The 15,433-nt window shown below is 54.9% G+C and overlaps 1 protein-coding gene across 6 annotated transcripts; it reads right to left on the reverse strand.

The window, feature by feature from the left end:
- Positions 1 to 780: 780 nt before the first annotated feature.
- NMRK2 (nicotinamide riboside kinase 2) lies at positions 781 to 10,007 on the reverse strand. Of its 6 annotated transcripts, none has more exons than XM_023185695.1 (8): positions 9,932 to 10,007; positions 9,420 to 9,659; positions 4,820 to 4,910; positions 4,338 to 4,386; positions 3,916 to 4,072; positions 2,727 to 2,798; positions 1,615 to 1,721; positions 781 to 1,115 (listed from the first exon to the last, which is right to left on the reverse strand). In XM_023185695.1, the coding sequence occupies exons 2-8, from the start codon at positions 9,443 to 9,445 to the stop codon at positions 925 to 927; spliced, it is 693 nt and encodes a 230-aa protein (XP_023041463.1). In that variant the 5' UTR covers positions 9,446 to 9,659; positions 9,932 to 10,007; the 3' UTR covers positions 781 to 924. The 6 variants fall into 6 exon arrangements, with proteins under 6 accessions (XP_023041463.1, XP_023041462.1, XP_023041465.1 ...); XM_023185694.1 differs by having other exon boundaries at positions 4,338 to 4,401; XM_023185697.1 differs by lacking the exon at positions 9,932 to 10,007 and having other exon boundaries at positions 1,615 to 1,654; positions 2,792 to 2,798; positions 9,420 to 9,512.
- Between the last annotated feature and the right edge of the window lie 5,426 nt (positions 10,008 to 15,433).

Consider the following 15,433-nt stretch of genomic DNA (forward strand, 5'->3'; position numbering starts at 1 on the left):
GGAGTGCAGTGGCCCGATCATAGGTCACTGCAGCCTCAACCTCTTGGGCTGAAGCAATCCTCCTGGCTCAGCCTCCCATGTATCTGGGGCTACACAGGTGCACCACCATGTCCAGCTAACTTTTTTTTTTTTTTTTTTTTTTTTTTTTGAGACGGAGTCTTGCTCTGCCACCCAGGCTGGAGTGCAGTGGCCGGATCTCAGCTCACTGCAAGCTCCGCCTCCCGGGTTCACGCCATTCTCCTGTCTCAGCCTCCCGAGTAGCTGGGACTACAGGCGCCCGCCTCGTCGCCCGGCTAGTTTTTTGTATTTTCTATTAGAGACGGGGTTTCACCGTATTAGCCAGGATGGTCTCGATCTCCTGACCTCGTGATCCGCCCATCTCGGCCTCCCAAAGTGCTGGGATTACAGGCTTGAGCCACCGCGCCCGGCCATGTCCAGCTAACTTTTAACTTTTTTTCTGAGACAGCTCTCACTCTGTCATCCAGGCTGGAGTGCAGTTGCGCAATCTTGGCTCACTGCAAGCTCCGCCTCCTGGGTTCAAGCGATTCTCCTGCCTTGGCCTCCCAAGTAACTGGGATTACAGGCATGCGCCACCATGCCTGGCTGATTTTTATATTTTCAGTAGTGACAGGGTTTGTCCTCTTGGCCAGGCTGGTCTCGAACTCCTGACCTCAGGTGCTTTGCCCGCTTTGGGTGCCACCCAAAGTGCTGGGATTACAGGCATGAATCACCGCACCTGGCCTGACAGGATCTTAAACAGAACACAGTAGACACCAACAGTTAAAAAAACAGGACCCAGTTTAATATTTAAGCTGCAGCGAGGTTACTGAGGCATCTTGGGGCTCAGTCCCTGAGCTCTGGGACACCCAACTGGGAGTGGTGCCTCCATTCTCCAACATACAGACCTCCCGCTTAGGGAAACAGTCACACAGTGTCCGGCTGGGACGCCGCAGGCCTGGCCATTCTGTGGCCGCATCCGCGTCCGGGTCCCTGTGGCCTGGCTGGGCGAGCCGAGGAGGGGGCTGATTCCTGGGAGCGGTTCAGCAGCGAGTTCTGAATGTCTTCCAGGACTTCACGGAAGAGCTTCTCTCGGGACTTTGTGCCGTCTAGGTAGACTGAAATCAAAAAGGCCGCGGTCAGGGCCGCCAGGAGAAGGGGGGCAGAGCCCGGGGGAGGAGTGGACGGCTGGGTCGGGAGCAAGGAGACCTGCAGAGTCAGGCTGCTGGAGTCCGTTTCCTGGACCAACAGCAAGAGGGGAGCGGGTGCGGTGGCTCACACCTGTAATCCCAGCACTTTGGGAGGCCGAGGCAGGCGGATCACGAGGTCAGGAGTTCGAGACCAGCCTGGCCAACATGGTGAAACCCCATGTCTACTAAAAATACAAAAATTAGCTGGGTGTGGTGGCGGGCGCCTGTAATCCCAGCTACGTGGGAGGCTGAGGCAGGAGAATGGCTTGAACCTGGGAGGCGGAGGTTGCAGTGAGCCAAGATTGCACCACTTTACTCCAGCCTGGGTTACAGAGCAAGACTCTGTCTTGAAAAAAAAAAAAAGATGGAGAGGGACTGGGCTCAGGGTGCCACCCAGGGCAAGGCCTGGTCATGCTCAGGGGCTTACCCACTTCCACACCGTTGGTCTCCATCTCCTGCCTATACTTCTGGTACATGGGCCACACATGGCCATCGAAGAGGCCGGGGGGATCAGGGACTGTGTAGTTGCGGGTACTGCAGAGGGAGAAGGCAAGGATGGCTTAGAGCACAGAAGGGTGATGCCAAGAATATATCCCCGGGGTGAGGGGGACCTGAAAGCTGTCACAGTCAGGGACAGAACCTCTGAGCAAGGGGACCCTCGGTCAGAAGTCCTGGGCTGGAGGCTCCAACCTCCAGCATGTTTCCCCTACGGGCCCAGGAAACGCCCTGGACAGGGTTGGCGTGGGCCGTGCCATCCAGGCCTCGGGCTCTGGGCGCCTGGCACAGAGCTCCAGCCAGCCAAGTGCCCGGTGCCTGTGGCTTTGGGATGTGGCCTGTGTGCAGTGGTGTTTTTCTTCTTCTTCTTTTTTTTTTTTTTGAGACAGAGTCTCGTTCTGTTGCCCAGGCTGGAGTGCAGTAGCCTGATCTTGGCTCACTGCAACCTCTGCCTCGTGGGTTCAAGCCATTCTCTTGCCTCAGCCTCCCGAGTAGGTGCGATTACAGGCGCCCGCCACCACGCCAGGCTAATTTTTTAATTTTTAGTAGAGATGGGGTTTCACTATGTTGGCCAGGCTGGTCTCGAACTCCTGACTTCAGGTGATCTGCCCACCTTGGCCTCCCAAAGTGCTGGGATCACAGGCGTGAGCCACCGTGCCTGGTCGCCCTTTTTTTTTTTTTGAGACAGAGTCTCCCTCTGCCACCCAGGCTGAAGTGCAGTGACCCAATCTCAGCTCTGCCTCCCGGGTTCAAGCCATTCTCCTGCCTCAGCCTCCCAAGTAGCTGAGATTACAGGTGCGTGCCACCACGCCCGGCTAATTTTTGTATTTTTAGTAGAGACAGGGTTTCACCATGTTGGCCAGGCTGTTCTCGAACTCCTGACCTCAGGTGATCCGCCAGCCTCGGCCTCTGGAAGTGCTGAGATTACAGCCTGGAGCTACCACGCCCGGCCCCTAGTGGCATTTTCTAGGTTACTGCTGGTCCCACCTGGGAATTCAAGACAGGGCCCTCGGGAGCCCACCACACCCCAGACACCAAGCGCACCTTCTCCTCCACTTGCACTCTTCATACGGGACGGTCAGGAAGTACCGGTGGCTGTACAAGTCCACCAGGGGCCTGGGAGGGGCGGGGGAGACACGGTCAACACCTGTGAGCTTTCCTTCCACTGCGGTCAAAATATGCAGCCCCCTAGCCTTGGCTCTCAGAGGGTGGCGAGGGCAAGGGGTGGTCTGGGCCAGTGAGTTTAGGGGTCAGGGAGGGAAGCTGAATTGACCAACATCCCTGCAGCAGCCCCCCACAAAATTGAATCATGCCTCTTCTCCAACTTGGATGGGCAGAGAGAGACAGAATGCCTTGCTCAGGGCCACACAGTGAGGCTGGAGGGTGTAGCCTAGGTTCCTGGTCTGCCCGAGAAGGCTGAGGTTCCAGAAGAAAGACTCAGTTTCCCCAAGAAGGGTGGCTATTTACCCCAGACTTGAGTTTTTACATTTAAATTTGTTTTTGAGACGGAGTCTCTCTCTGTCACCCAGGCTGGAGTGCGGTGGCGCTCTCAGCTCACTGCAACCTCCACCTCCCGGGTTCAAGCGATTCCCTTGCTTCAGCCTCCTGGGTAGCTGGGATTACAGGCACACGCCACCACACCTGGCTAATTTTTTGTATTTTTAGTAGAGACGGGGTTTCGCCATGTTGGTCAGGCTGGTCTAGAACTCCTGACCTCAGGTGATCGATCCACCTCGGCCTCCCAAAGTGCTGGGATTACAGGTGTGAGCCACTACGCCAGGCTCCAGGCTTGGGTTGATCCCAGCTGTGCCCCCAACTCCTAACTTCTCGTGGTGGCTCTGCTCCTGGGTCTCCTGCCTGTTAAAATCAAGACGTGAGCCAGGCGTGGTGGCTCATGCCTGTAATCCCAGTACTTTTGGAGGCCGAGGCGGGCAGATGGCTTGAGGTCAGAAGTTTGAGAACAGCCTGGTCCAACAGGGTGAAACCCCATCTCTACTAAAAATACAAAAATTAGCCAGGTGTGGTGGTGCAGGCCTGTAATCCCAGATACTTGGGAGGCTGAGGCAGGAAACTTGTTTGGACTGGGAGGTAGAGGTTGCAGTGAGCCAAGATCTCACCACTGCACTCCAGCCTGGGCAACAAGAGCAAAACTCTGTTTCAAACAAACAAACAAGAGATGGCTATACGCGCCCGGGGAGGGCCATGCCTGGGGCCCGAGCCTGCAGACGCTCACTTGTAGCTGTAGAGCAGGAAGCCTTCCAGGAGGAGGATGTGGGTGTCCGAGGCCTCTGGCTGGATGCTGACTCCGTGGGCACGGGCAAACTTCCGTGGGCTGCTCAGCCAGGCCTGCACGGTGTCCAGCATGGCCTCCATGTCCAGGGACTCCAGCACTGGGGACAGCGGAGCAGGCATTGCAGGAGGGCGGAGCCGGGGGGACAGTGGAGGGGAGCAGGCATTGCAGGAGGGCGGAGCCCGGGGGAGAGTGGAGGGGAGCGGGCATTGCAGGAGGGCGGAGCCCGGGGAACAGAGGAGGGGAGCGGGCATTGCAGGAGGGCGGAGCCCGGGGGACAGTGGAGGGGAGCGGGCATTGCAGGAGGGCGGAGCCCGGGGGACAGCGGGGCTCAGAGGTGATGCAGGGGCTGCCAGCATCCTTACCGTCCCACTGTTTGAAGCCGTCTTCCCCAACTGCTATTTGGTCTTGGGGCTGAAACAGAGGAGCCTGAATCTCGGGCCCAGTGCCCCATCCTGCCTCACCCCCGCCCTGGGTGATGGAGTCTCACGGGGTCCCTCGCTGGAGCTGCTGCTGACAGGGTCTGAGGTCCCTGAAGGGTGGGGGCTCTGGCTGACCCTCAGATTCTCCCCAGACCATCAATCACCTCATTAGCCCTCACCCCCACCCACGCAGCGAGCTGGGCTCAGAGTCCGTTTTGCAGATGGGAAAGGGGAAGTGGAGAGGGATAAAGGGTATTCGGCCAGAAAGCCACAGGGGAGGGGTCCTGCCTGGGAGGGGTCAGGCAGGGAGCAGAGCTGGTGTCCAGCCCACATGGGCACTGGGCAGCGGAGGGCAGGGCTGGCTGGGCCTGGCTGCCCACCCTGTGTCCCCTCCCGGCTCCACCTCCCCAGGCGAGGGCGGGCACCTTGAAGAAGTCGTCCTGGTGGATGACGCAGCAGTTGGGCAGGGCTCTGAGCAGGCTGTTGGTCAGCGTGGTCTTGCCGCCGTTGGTCATGCTGGGGAGACAGCGTGTGCATGAGACTGCCTGGGCACCCCCCAGAAGGTCAGGGTGCTCAGAAGGGGGCCTGAGGTACAGCCTGGGCTCCCCGGGGCCTGTCCAAGTCTCAGGGTCTTCCTGCAAATGAGCTCCCAGGATTTATCTTTATCTTTTTTTTTTTTTTTTTTTTAGACCATGTCTCGCTCTGTTGCCCAGGCTGGAATACAGTGGTGTGATCTCAGCTCATTGCAACCTCCGCCTCCCAGGTTCAAGCGATTCTCCTGCTTCAGCCTCCCGAGTAGCTGGGACTGCAGGTGCAGGCTGCCATACCCGGCTAATTTTTGTATTTTTAGCAGAGACAGGGTTTCTTTGTTTCTTTCTTTTTTTTTTTCCTGAGACAGAGTCTTACTCTGTTGCCAAGGCCGGAGTACAGTGGTGTGATCTCAGCTCACTGCAACCTCTGCCTCCCAGGTTCAAGCAATTATTTTGCCTCAGCCTCCCAAGTAGCTGGGATTACAGGCGTGCACCACCACACCCAGCTAATTTTTGTGTTTTTAGTAGAGACGGGGTTTTGTCATGTTGGCCAGGCTAGTCTCGAACTCCTAACCTCAGGTGATCTGCCCGCCTTGGCCTCCCAAAGTGTTGGGATTACAGGTGTGAGCCACCGTGCCCGGCAAGATGGGGTTTCACTATGTTGGCCAGGCTGGTCTCGAACTCCCGACCTCAGGAGATCCGCCATCCTCAGCCTCCCAAAGTGCTGGGATTACAGGCATGAGCCTCCATACCTGGCAATTTTTCTTTTTTTTCTTTTTCTATTTTTAGAGACAGTTTCACTCTGTTGTCCAGGCTGGAGTGCAGTGACACCATCGTAGCTCACTCCAGCCTTGAACTCCTGGGCTCAGGCGATCCTCTCATCTCAGCCTCCCTAGTAGCTGGGACTACAGGCACCTGCCACCACACTCAGGGAATTTTTTATTCTTTGTAGAGATGGGGTCTCACCATGTTGCCCAGGCTGGTCTCAAACTCCTGGGCTCAAGTGATCCTCCCACCTCTGCCTCCCAAAGTGCTGGGATTATAGGTGTGAGCCACCACACCCAGTCCTAGGATTAGAGTTAAATATACAACATGAAACTAAAAACAGGACATTTGTGTTCACGGAGGCTTTCTGGGCAAAGAAAAGAGGCAGAAAGTACAAACACACAAACGCTAATGTACACAGACGCGGCATGCACCCAGAATATTCTATGTCCTCCTCTGATGTGTGGGCTCATGTCATCCTTACCAAAACACAGGAGGTGGGACCATTCACCTATTTTTTTTTTTTTTTTTTTTGAGACAGAGTCTCACTGTGTCACCCAGGCTGGAGTGCAATGATGCGATCTTAGCTCACTGCAACTTCCGCCTCCTGGGTTCAAGAGATTCTCCTGCCTCAGCTTCCTAAGTAGCTGGGATTGCAGGCATGCGCAACCACACCCAGCTAATTTTTGTGTTTTTAGTAGAGATGGGGTTTTGCCATGTTGGCCAGGCTGGTCTCGAACTCCTAACCTCAGATGATCCACCTGCCTTGGCTTCCCAAAGTGCTGAGATTACAGGTGTGAATCACTGGGCCCAGCCCACCTATCTTTACAGATAAGGAAACTGAGGCCCATGCCTGATTTAGTCTCAGCAGGGCTTAAAAAAAATAAAACAGCACAGTGGCTTATGCCTCTAATGCCAGCACTTTGGGAGGCCGAGGCAGGAAGATCGCTTGAGCTCAGGACTAGGCTGGGCAACATAGTAAGACCCCATCTTTACAAAAAATTAAAAACTAGCCAGTTGTGGTGGTGCATGCCTGTAGTCCTAGCTACTCCAGAGGTTAAGATGGGAGGATAGCCTGAGCCTGGGAGTTCGAGGCTGCAGTGAGCTGTGATCACCCCACTGCAGTCCAGCCTGGGTGAAAGTGAAACCCTGTCTTTAAATAAATAAACAAATAATATGAACAATTTCAGGAAGGTGCGGTGGGTCATGCCTGTAATCTCAGCACTCTGGGAGCCTGAGGCAGGCAGATCACCTGAGGTCAGGAGTTCGAGATCAGCCTGTCCAACCTGGTAAAGCCCCGTCTCTGGTAAAAATACAAAAATTAGCCAGGTGTGGTGGTGGGCGCCTGTAATCCAGGCTACTGGGGAGGCTGAGGTAGGAGAATCACTTGAACTTGGGAGTCGGAGGTTGTAGTGAGCTGATACGATGCCACTCTACTCCAGCCTGGGTGACAGAGCAAGATTTTGTCTCAAAAACAAAAAAAAAAAAAAAAAAAAGGAAAAGAAAAAGAAAAATGCCTGATGTTGGTCAGGTGTGGTGATGGTCAGGTGTGGTGACTCCTGCCTGTATTCCTAGAACTTTGGGAGGCTGAGGCAGGATGACTGCTTGAGCCCAGGAGTTTGAGACCAGCCTGGGCAACACAGCAAGACCCTGTCTCTACAAAAAATTAAAAAATTGGTTAGGTATAGTGGTGTTCACCTGTAGTCCCAGTTGTACAGGAGGCTGAGGCTGGAGGATTACTTGATCCTGGGAGTTTCAGACCAGCCTGGGTAACATAGTGAGACTCCCATCTCTATTATAAAATTTAAAAACCAATTTTTAAAATGTAAGCCCCCGGGTATTAATAATTTTTTTTTTTTTGAGGCACAGTCTCGCTCTGTCACCCAGGCTGGAGTGCAGTGGCTGGATCTCAGCTCACTGCAAGCTCCGCCTCCCGGGTTCACGCCCCTCCCGGGTTCACACCATTCTCCTGCCTCAGCTTCCTGAGTAGCTGGGACTACAGGCGCCCCCCACCACGCCTGGCTAATTTTTTGTATTTTCAGAAGAGACAGGGTTTCACCGCGTTAGCCAGGATGGTCTCGAGGTATTAATTTTTTAAATAAAAATTAATAAAAAGAAAGTGCCTCACGTGAATCTAAGTTATCTTGTGCCCTGGGTGGGCTGTGACGTTTGCATTTCATTTTGCTGAGTGCAAAATGAAAATTCGAGGCCTCTTATTTGAAAAATATTAGCGGCTGGGCACAGTGGCTCACGCCTGTAATCCCAGCGCTTTGGGAGGCCAAGAGGGTTGAATCACTTGAGGTCAGGAGTTTGAGACCAGCTTGGCCAACATGGTGAAACCCCGTCTCTACTAAAAACACAAAGTTTAGACAGGCGTGTGGTGCATGCCTGTGATCCCAGCTACTTGGGAGGCTGAGGCAGGAGAATCGCTTGAACCCGGGAGGCGGAGGTTGCAGTGAGCCGAGATCACGCCACTGCAATCCAGCCTGGGCAAACAGAGAGAGACTCCGTCTCAAACAACAACAGCAACAAACCCCACCCCCCCGGACACACAAAAAAATAAACTCCAAAAAGCAAAAAATAGGAAATTCAAGAGGGAGGCCGGCCAGCATTAGACCAAGCTCCAGTCCCTTCCGAGGCCCGGGTGTGAGCACCACAAAACCAGCCCTGCAGGTTACAGAGAGGTTTAATCTCCTCTAGCCTGAGGTCGCCTGAGAGAGGCTCCAAAGGCACAGTCATGTGGAATGACATTTTGAGGACCCCGCCCCACCTGGCCGCGTGTCAGTCCCCGATTTAGCCAGGACAGCCCCGAGGCGGGAGCAGGGTTCACCGGAGCTTTAGTTGATTTTCTATCTCTACCGATTTTTTTTTTTTTTTTTTGAGACGGAGTCTTGCTGTGTCTCCTGGGCTGGAGTGCAGTGGCCGGATCTCAGCTCACTGCAAGCTCTGCCTCCCGGGTTCACGCCGTTCTCCTGCCTCAGCCTCCAGAGTAGCTGGGACTACAGGCACCCACCACCTCGCCCGGCTAGTTTTTTGTATTTTTAGTAGAGACGGGGTTTCACCGTGTTAGCCAGGATGGTCTCGATCTCCTGACCTCATGATCCGCCCGTCTCGGCCTCCCAAAGTGCTGGGATTACAGGCTTGAGCCACCGCGCCCGGCCTCTAACGATTTTTTTTTGAGACGCAGTCTCACTCTGTCGCCCAGGCTGCAGCGCAGTGGCATTATCTCACCTCACTGCAACCTCCAACTCCCGGATTCAAGCGGTTCTCTCACCTCAGCCTCTCCAGTAACTGGGATTACAGGCATGCACCACCGTACCCGGCTAAGTTTTGTATTTTTAGTAGAGACGGGGTTTCACCATGTTGGCCAGGCTGGTCTCAAATTCCTGACCTCAGGTGATCCACCCGCCTCAGCCTCCCAAAGTGCTAGGATTCCAGGCCTGAGTCACCGTGCCTGGTCTATTTTTTTTTTCATGCTGAGTATAATTGGAAGGTGGCGGGAATCATTTCCATTTAAAAATCGAAATACGGGGCTCAGTGTCCAGACCCCCTCCCCACTGGGGACACGGAGACCCCCAGAGCAGAAAATCCTCCCTGCACTCAGACCTCAGGCGGCGGGTCGGCGAACCTCAGGCGCCGAGCATCCCTCCATTCATTCCCGGGCCTCCCCCTCTGCGCGCACAGGGGACTCTGCCCCGCAGGGCCGCCCGCCAGGTTCCCCGGCGCTCACCCTCCGATGCCCACGATGAGCTTCATGCTGGCGCGGAGGGGCGGCGGGGACGACTCCCAAGGCAGCCCGGGCAGGGCGCGACCACGCCGTGCGCTCCGGAGCGCGTCCCGGCTTCATTGAGAAAACCCGGAGCCTTTATAGGTCTCGGCAGCCTGGAGGCCACCCCGGGGGAGGCGGCCCGTGGGGGTGGGGCGGAGGCGCCGGCACCTGTTCCCGCCGCCGAATGGAAATAGCTTCAGGCTGCCTTTTGCCTAAATTAGTCACGAGCTGGCCGGGCTGGGGGCTGCCTCTTCCCTCCTCCCCTCCCCTCCCCTCCCCTCCCCTCCCCTCCCCTCTCCTTCTTCCTCCCACCTCCCTCCTCTCCACCTCCACCCCCCTCCCTCCTCCTGGCCAGAGAGCTCAGATCAGCAACCTCGCACTTTTCCCTCCCTAAAAATATCCCACTCTGTGTGTCCTGTGGCCTGCCCCTGACATTAAGACTGGTTCTCCGGGCGTCAAGGAAGCGAAGTCACCCACCCCCGCCCGCACAGCAGCCCTAGAGGCCGGGGCCCTGTGGGGAGCCTCCTTTTCCAATGAGGTCAAGGCCAAGGTGGGCTTCAGATCCTTTGCAGTGAATCACAAGATAGCCTTGCCCTGGTGACCAGGGGCGGGGAGGGGGGGCAGCCACAAGATCTCAGCGTGACACCAGGCACCATTCATCCAGCACCTGCCGTGTGGCTGGAGTCCTTTGACTGGGGGCCAGCGGGGCGGGGAGGCGGGTAATGGGGGGGAATGACCCTCTGCTGCTCCTCTCTTCTACTGGTGAAGGGAAAAAGTATTCCCTTATTAAATGTTTTAATTTTTTTTTTTTTTTAATTTGAGATGAGGCCGGGCGCGGTGGCTCACGCCTGTCATCCCAGCACTTTAGGAGGCTGAGGCGGGCAGATCACGAGGTCAGGAGTTCGAGACCAGTCTGGCCAACATGGTGAAACACCGTTTCTACTAAAAATACAAAAAAAAATTAGGCCGTGCACGGTGACTCACGCCTGTAATCCCAGCACTTTGGGAGGCCGAGGCTGGCGGATCACGAGGTCAGGCGATTGAGACCATCCTGGCTAACACGGTGAAACCCCATCTCTACTAAAAATACAAAAAATTAGCCGGGTGTGGTGGCGGGCGCCTGTAGTACCAGCTACTTGAGAGGGTGAGGCAGGAGAATGGTGTGAACCCAGGAGGCGGAGCTTGCAGTGAGCTGAGATTGCGCCATTACACTCCAGCCTGGGCGACAGAGTGAGACTCTGTCTCAAAGAAAATAAATAAAAAAATAAAAATAAAAAAATAAATTTGAGATGGAGTTTTGTCCTGTCACCCGGGCTGGTGTGCAGTTGTGCCATCTTGGCTCACTGTAACCTCTGCCTCCTGGGTTCAAGCGATTCTCCTGCCTCAACCTCCCAAGTAGCTAGGATTATAGGCGTGCACCACCACACCCAGATAATTTTTGTATTTTTAGTAGAGACGGAGTTTCACCATGTTGGCCAGGCTGGTCTTGAACTCCTGACCTCAGTTGATCCGCCTGCCTCAGGCCTCCCAAAGCGCTGGGATTGCAGGTGTGAGCCACCACGCCCGGCCTACATTTTTAAATTTTTTGAGACAGGGTCTCACTCTATGGCCCAGGCTGGAGTGTGGTGATGTGATCACGGCTCGCTGTAGCCTCAACCTCTCAGACTGGAGCGATCTTTCTGCTTCAGCCTCCCGAGCAGCTGAGACGACAGGTTCGCACCACCACATCTAACATTTTAATTTTTTGTAGAGATGGGGTCTTACTGTGTTGCCCAGGTTGGTCTTGAACTCCTGGCCTCAAGTGATGATTCCTCCGCCTCGGCCTCCCAAAGTGCTGGGATTATAGGCATGGGACGCCTCTCCCAGCCAGAAAATAATTTTTCTGATGCTTCTTTTTTTTTTTTTTTTTTGAGACAGAGTCATGCTCTGTCACCCAGGCTGGAGTGCAGTGGCGCAATCTCGGCTCACTCCGCCTCCTGGATTCACGCCATTCTCCTGCCTCAGCCTCCCGAGTAGCTGGGACTACAGGTGCCCGCCACCGCGCCCAGCTAATTCTTCTTGTATTTTTAGTAGAGACGGGGTTTCACCGTGTTAGCCAGAATGGTCTCGATCTCCTGACCTTGTGATCCGCCCGTCTCGGCCTCCCAAAGTGCTGGGATTACAGGCTTTAGCCACCGCACCCGGCCTCTGATGCTTCTTAAAACAGTAAGGCTGACTTTATTGAGGGGGTTGGGGGACTACTACCATGGGGCTTTGTAGTATGGGGGGGAGATTGGATTCAATCTTCTCCCCTTCCACCAATGCAAGGAAAAGTGGGGAATTGTAGCCCAGGAGCAGGGGGTGATCAGAGGATGGGAAGTGACTAGGAAGGTGGGCTGACAGGACGGCCAGGTTTGTATGCCTGTATGCAGTAAGAGATCAATACACCAAAGAGAGAGAGAATTTTTAAGAGATGAGATCTTGTTATATTACCTAGGCCGGTCTCGAACTCTTGGCCTCAAGTGATCCTTCCTCCTCGGCCTCCCAAAGTGTTGGAATGACAGCCTTAAGGCACCATGCCCGACCAGTGATGTATTTTATGAGTCCTGTTAACAAAATTGTGAGCCTGGGCTTCAAGAGCTCTTGCAAAATGGACTGGAAATCTTGGGGTATTCATGAGGAAAGCTCAGAAAAGCAGTTCCTCAGCCACAGGATCTGTGGCAGTGTGGCAGGGTGGCTGTGTTTGTGGCCTGAGCTCCTTCAGACGCTCAAACAGACACCCAGGAAAGCCCGGCTCCTGGGCTTCACCTCTGGCCCAGTTTCGGTGGCAGGCAGTTCCTGGCAGCCTCTTGGTGGGTCACGTGGCCCAGGGCCTCAGGTGACAGGGACATGCCCAGATAAAGGCCCTGGCAGGGCACCTCTGGGAGGCCTCCCTGTGCCAGCCCACCCCGGTGGGAAGGAGAGGGAGGAGCCACAGGAGCTACAAATGCCTGCCAGTCCCCAAGCAGTCTCAGATCCCAGGGCATTCATTAGCAACCTCACTGCCACACAGTGCGTGATCCCATTTACATGAAGTGCCCAGGACAGGCTAATCCACAGGGACAGGAAGGGGAGGCGTGGGTGCCAGGGGCTGGGGGAGGTGGGTGGGGATGACTGTGGCTGCTGGGGACGGATTTACTTTTGGGGTAATGGAATGTTCTGGAATTTGATAGAGGCGGTATTTGCAAAACATTGTGAAGGTACTGAGTACTTCACAATGTACTCTTAAAAATGGTTAATTTTGGCCGGGTGCGGTGGCTCACGCCTGTAATCCCAGCAGTTTGGGAGGCCGAGGCGGGCGGATCACGAGGTCAGGAGATGGAGACCATCCTGGCTAACACGGTGAAACCCAGTCTCTACTGAAAATACAAAAAAAAAACATTAGCTGGGCGTGGTGGCGGGCGCCTGTAGTCCCAGCTACTCGGGAAGCTGAGGCAGGAGAATGGCATGAACCTGGGAGGCGGAGCTTGCAGTGAGCTGAGATCACACCACTGCACTCCAGTCTGAGTGACAGAGCGAGACTCCATCTCTCAAAAAAAAAAAGGTTAATTTTATGTTAAGTGACTCTCACCTTGATTTATTACAAAAGTATTTGCCGTGGCTCACTACTGTGATCCCAGCACTTTAGGAGGCCAAGGTGGGAGGATCGCTTGAGACCAGGAGCAGGAGTTCAAGACCAGTCTGAGCAACCTTGTGAGACCTCCGCCTCCTTGCCCCCCACCATCTCTACCAAAAAATAAAAATAATTAGCTGGGTGTGGTGGTTTGCTTCTGTAGTACCAGCTACTTGGGAGGCTGAGGCAGGAGGATCCATCCCTTGAGCCCAGGAGGTCGAGGCTGCAGTGAGCTGTGATTGCACCACTGCACTCTAGCCTGGGCAACAGAGGAAAACCCTGATTTAAAAAAAAAGAAAAATGCTGGGCACAATAGCTCACAGCTGTAATCCTAGCACTTTGGGAAGCCAAAGCGGGAGAACCATTTGAGGACAGGAGTTCGAGACCAGCCTGGCCAACATGGCGAAACCCTGTCTCTACTTAACACAAAAATTAGCCAGGCATGGTGGCAGGCATCTGTAATCCCAGCTACTCGGGAGGCTGAGGCAAGAGAATTGCTTGAACCTAGGAGGCAGAGGTTGCAATGAGCTGAAGTTGTGCCACTGCTCTCCAGCCTGGGTGACAGAGTGAGACTCAAAAAAAAAAAAAAAAAAAGTAATGATGATAATAAAAAGAAAGTGACCAAATGATGAAGCCTTTAATTTAGCCCTGGGTTTTTCTGAAACACTGGCGGCAGCTGATCCAGCCCTCGGGCCCCTCTCTGGCTGCCCCAGCTCTGCCTGCCCCAGGCCTTGGTCCCCACGGGTCACTCTGCTGAGGACACCCCTCCTCCTGCTGGGTTGGTTGACGGCTGCTTGTGTGTTGGTTCTCTGATCAGAAAGGGCCCCTCCTCCTGGTTCCCAGGAAGGCCCCGTGTCCCTGGGTTGAGCCCGCCCCTTGGGCTGTGAGTGGCGTGAGGGACTGGACCCCCTGCGCCCCGAAATGCATGAAGGAGTGAGGTTTTCTTTTCTGTTTTTTTGGTGGGGGGGTCGGAGTCTCTGTTGCCCAGGCTGGAGTGCGGTGGCACGATCTCAGCTCACTGAAACCTCCACCCCCCTGGGTTCAAGCGATTCTCCTGCCTCAGCCTCCCGAGTAGCTGGGATTACAGACACGCACCACCATGCCCGGCTAATTTTAGTATTTTTAGTAGAGATGGGGTTTCACCACACTGTCCGGGCTGGCCTCAAACTCCTGACCTCAAGTGATCCACCTGCCTCGGCCTTCCAAAGTGCTGGGATTACAGGCGTGAGCCACCGAGCCTGGCCGTGAATGAAATTTTCAAGAAACCTCTCAGGGTAATCAGAGACTCCATGCAGTGGGATAAAGGAGGGGGCTGTCACCTCCAAACTGGGAGTGGCTCCCCAGGATCCCAGCACCAGCTCCACCCTCTTTATCCCCTCCATCCACCCACGAAGACCCCACCTTTTCCCCTAAAGGGCACCTGCTGACATAAACGCCTCTCCCCAGCCAGCCCCTCCAGGAAGGGCCCCTGGCCTGACATCACAGGACAGAGGGTGATACGGCCAGGTGGGCTCACACCTGCCAGTTCTCTCCGTCCACCCAGCGGGGACATTGTGCGGCAGCCATGTCATACCCACCTTGATGTCTGTGTCACCAGCAGGTCCCAAAGTCCCAGGCATGGACAATGGTGCAACTCCTGTTGCACCTGGAGTTGGAGGTCCAACTCCAACCCTTCGAGAAGCACGGTCCCCCAGTTCTCCGCAGCCATCAGAGGGCCACAGGTCCCCCAAGCTGTGGGATGGGCTGACTGTAGGTATAGGGCTCAGGATCAGGCATCAGAACCCTCACTCACTGCCCGTGTGGCCCTGGGGGAGCCATGTCATCGCTCTGTGCCTCAGTTTCTCTCTCAGTAACATGGCAACTGTACTAGGTTGGCAGAGGCTATTATTATTATTATTATTATTATTATTATTTTGAGACGGAGTCTCACTCTGTCGCCCAGGCTGCTGTGCAGTGGCGCGATCTCAGCTCACTGCAGCCTCCGCCTCCTGGGTTCAGGTGATTCTCCTGCCTCAGCCTCCCGAGTAGCTGGGACTATAGGCGCCGCCACCACGACTGGCTAATTTTTGTATTTTCAGCAGAGACGAGTGTTTCACCATGTTGGCCAGGCTGGTCTGGAACTCCTGACCTCGGGTGATCCTCCTGCCTCTGCCTCTCAAAGTGCTGGGATTATAGGCATGAGCCACTGGGCCCTGCCTGTTACTAGTGTTGAAAAGGAACAAACCTCCCTTCTCAGTGATAATTTCTTTATTCCACATAAAAATCCCCCCAAAGCTCATGGAGACGATGCCTTAACCTCACGACCGTCATCAATCATAGTGATCATTTCTGTTCTGAAAAACCG

Source organism: Piliocolobus tephrosceles, chromosome 21, assembly GCF_002776525.5.
Source record: "Piliocolobus tephrosceles isolate RC106 chromosome 21, ASM277652v3, whole genome shotgun sequence".
Classification (NCBI taxonomy): domain Eukaryota; kingdom Metazoa; phylum Chordata; class Mammalia; order Primates; family Cercopithecidae; genus Piliocolobus; species Piliocolobus tephrosceles.

Bases quoted from the DNA above. Each gene is read 5' to 3' on its own strand.
- NMRK2 (XM_023185694.1), bottom strand. From the start codon at position 9,445: ATGAAGCTCATCGTGGGCATCGGAGG. The intron at 4,402-4,819 runs GTGCCCGCCCTC...CCCGAGATTCAG, and splicing joins ACCAGGACGACTTCTTCAAG to GCTCCTCTGTTTCAGCCCCA. The intron at 1,116-1,614 runs GTAAGCCCCTGA...TTTTGATTTCAG, and splicing joins GACCAACGGTGTGGAAGTGG to TCTACCTAGACGGCACAAAG.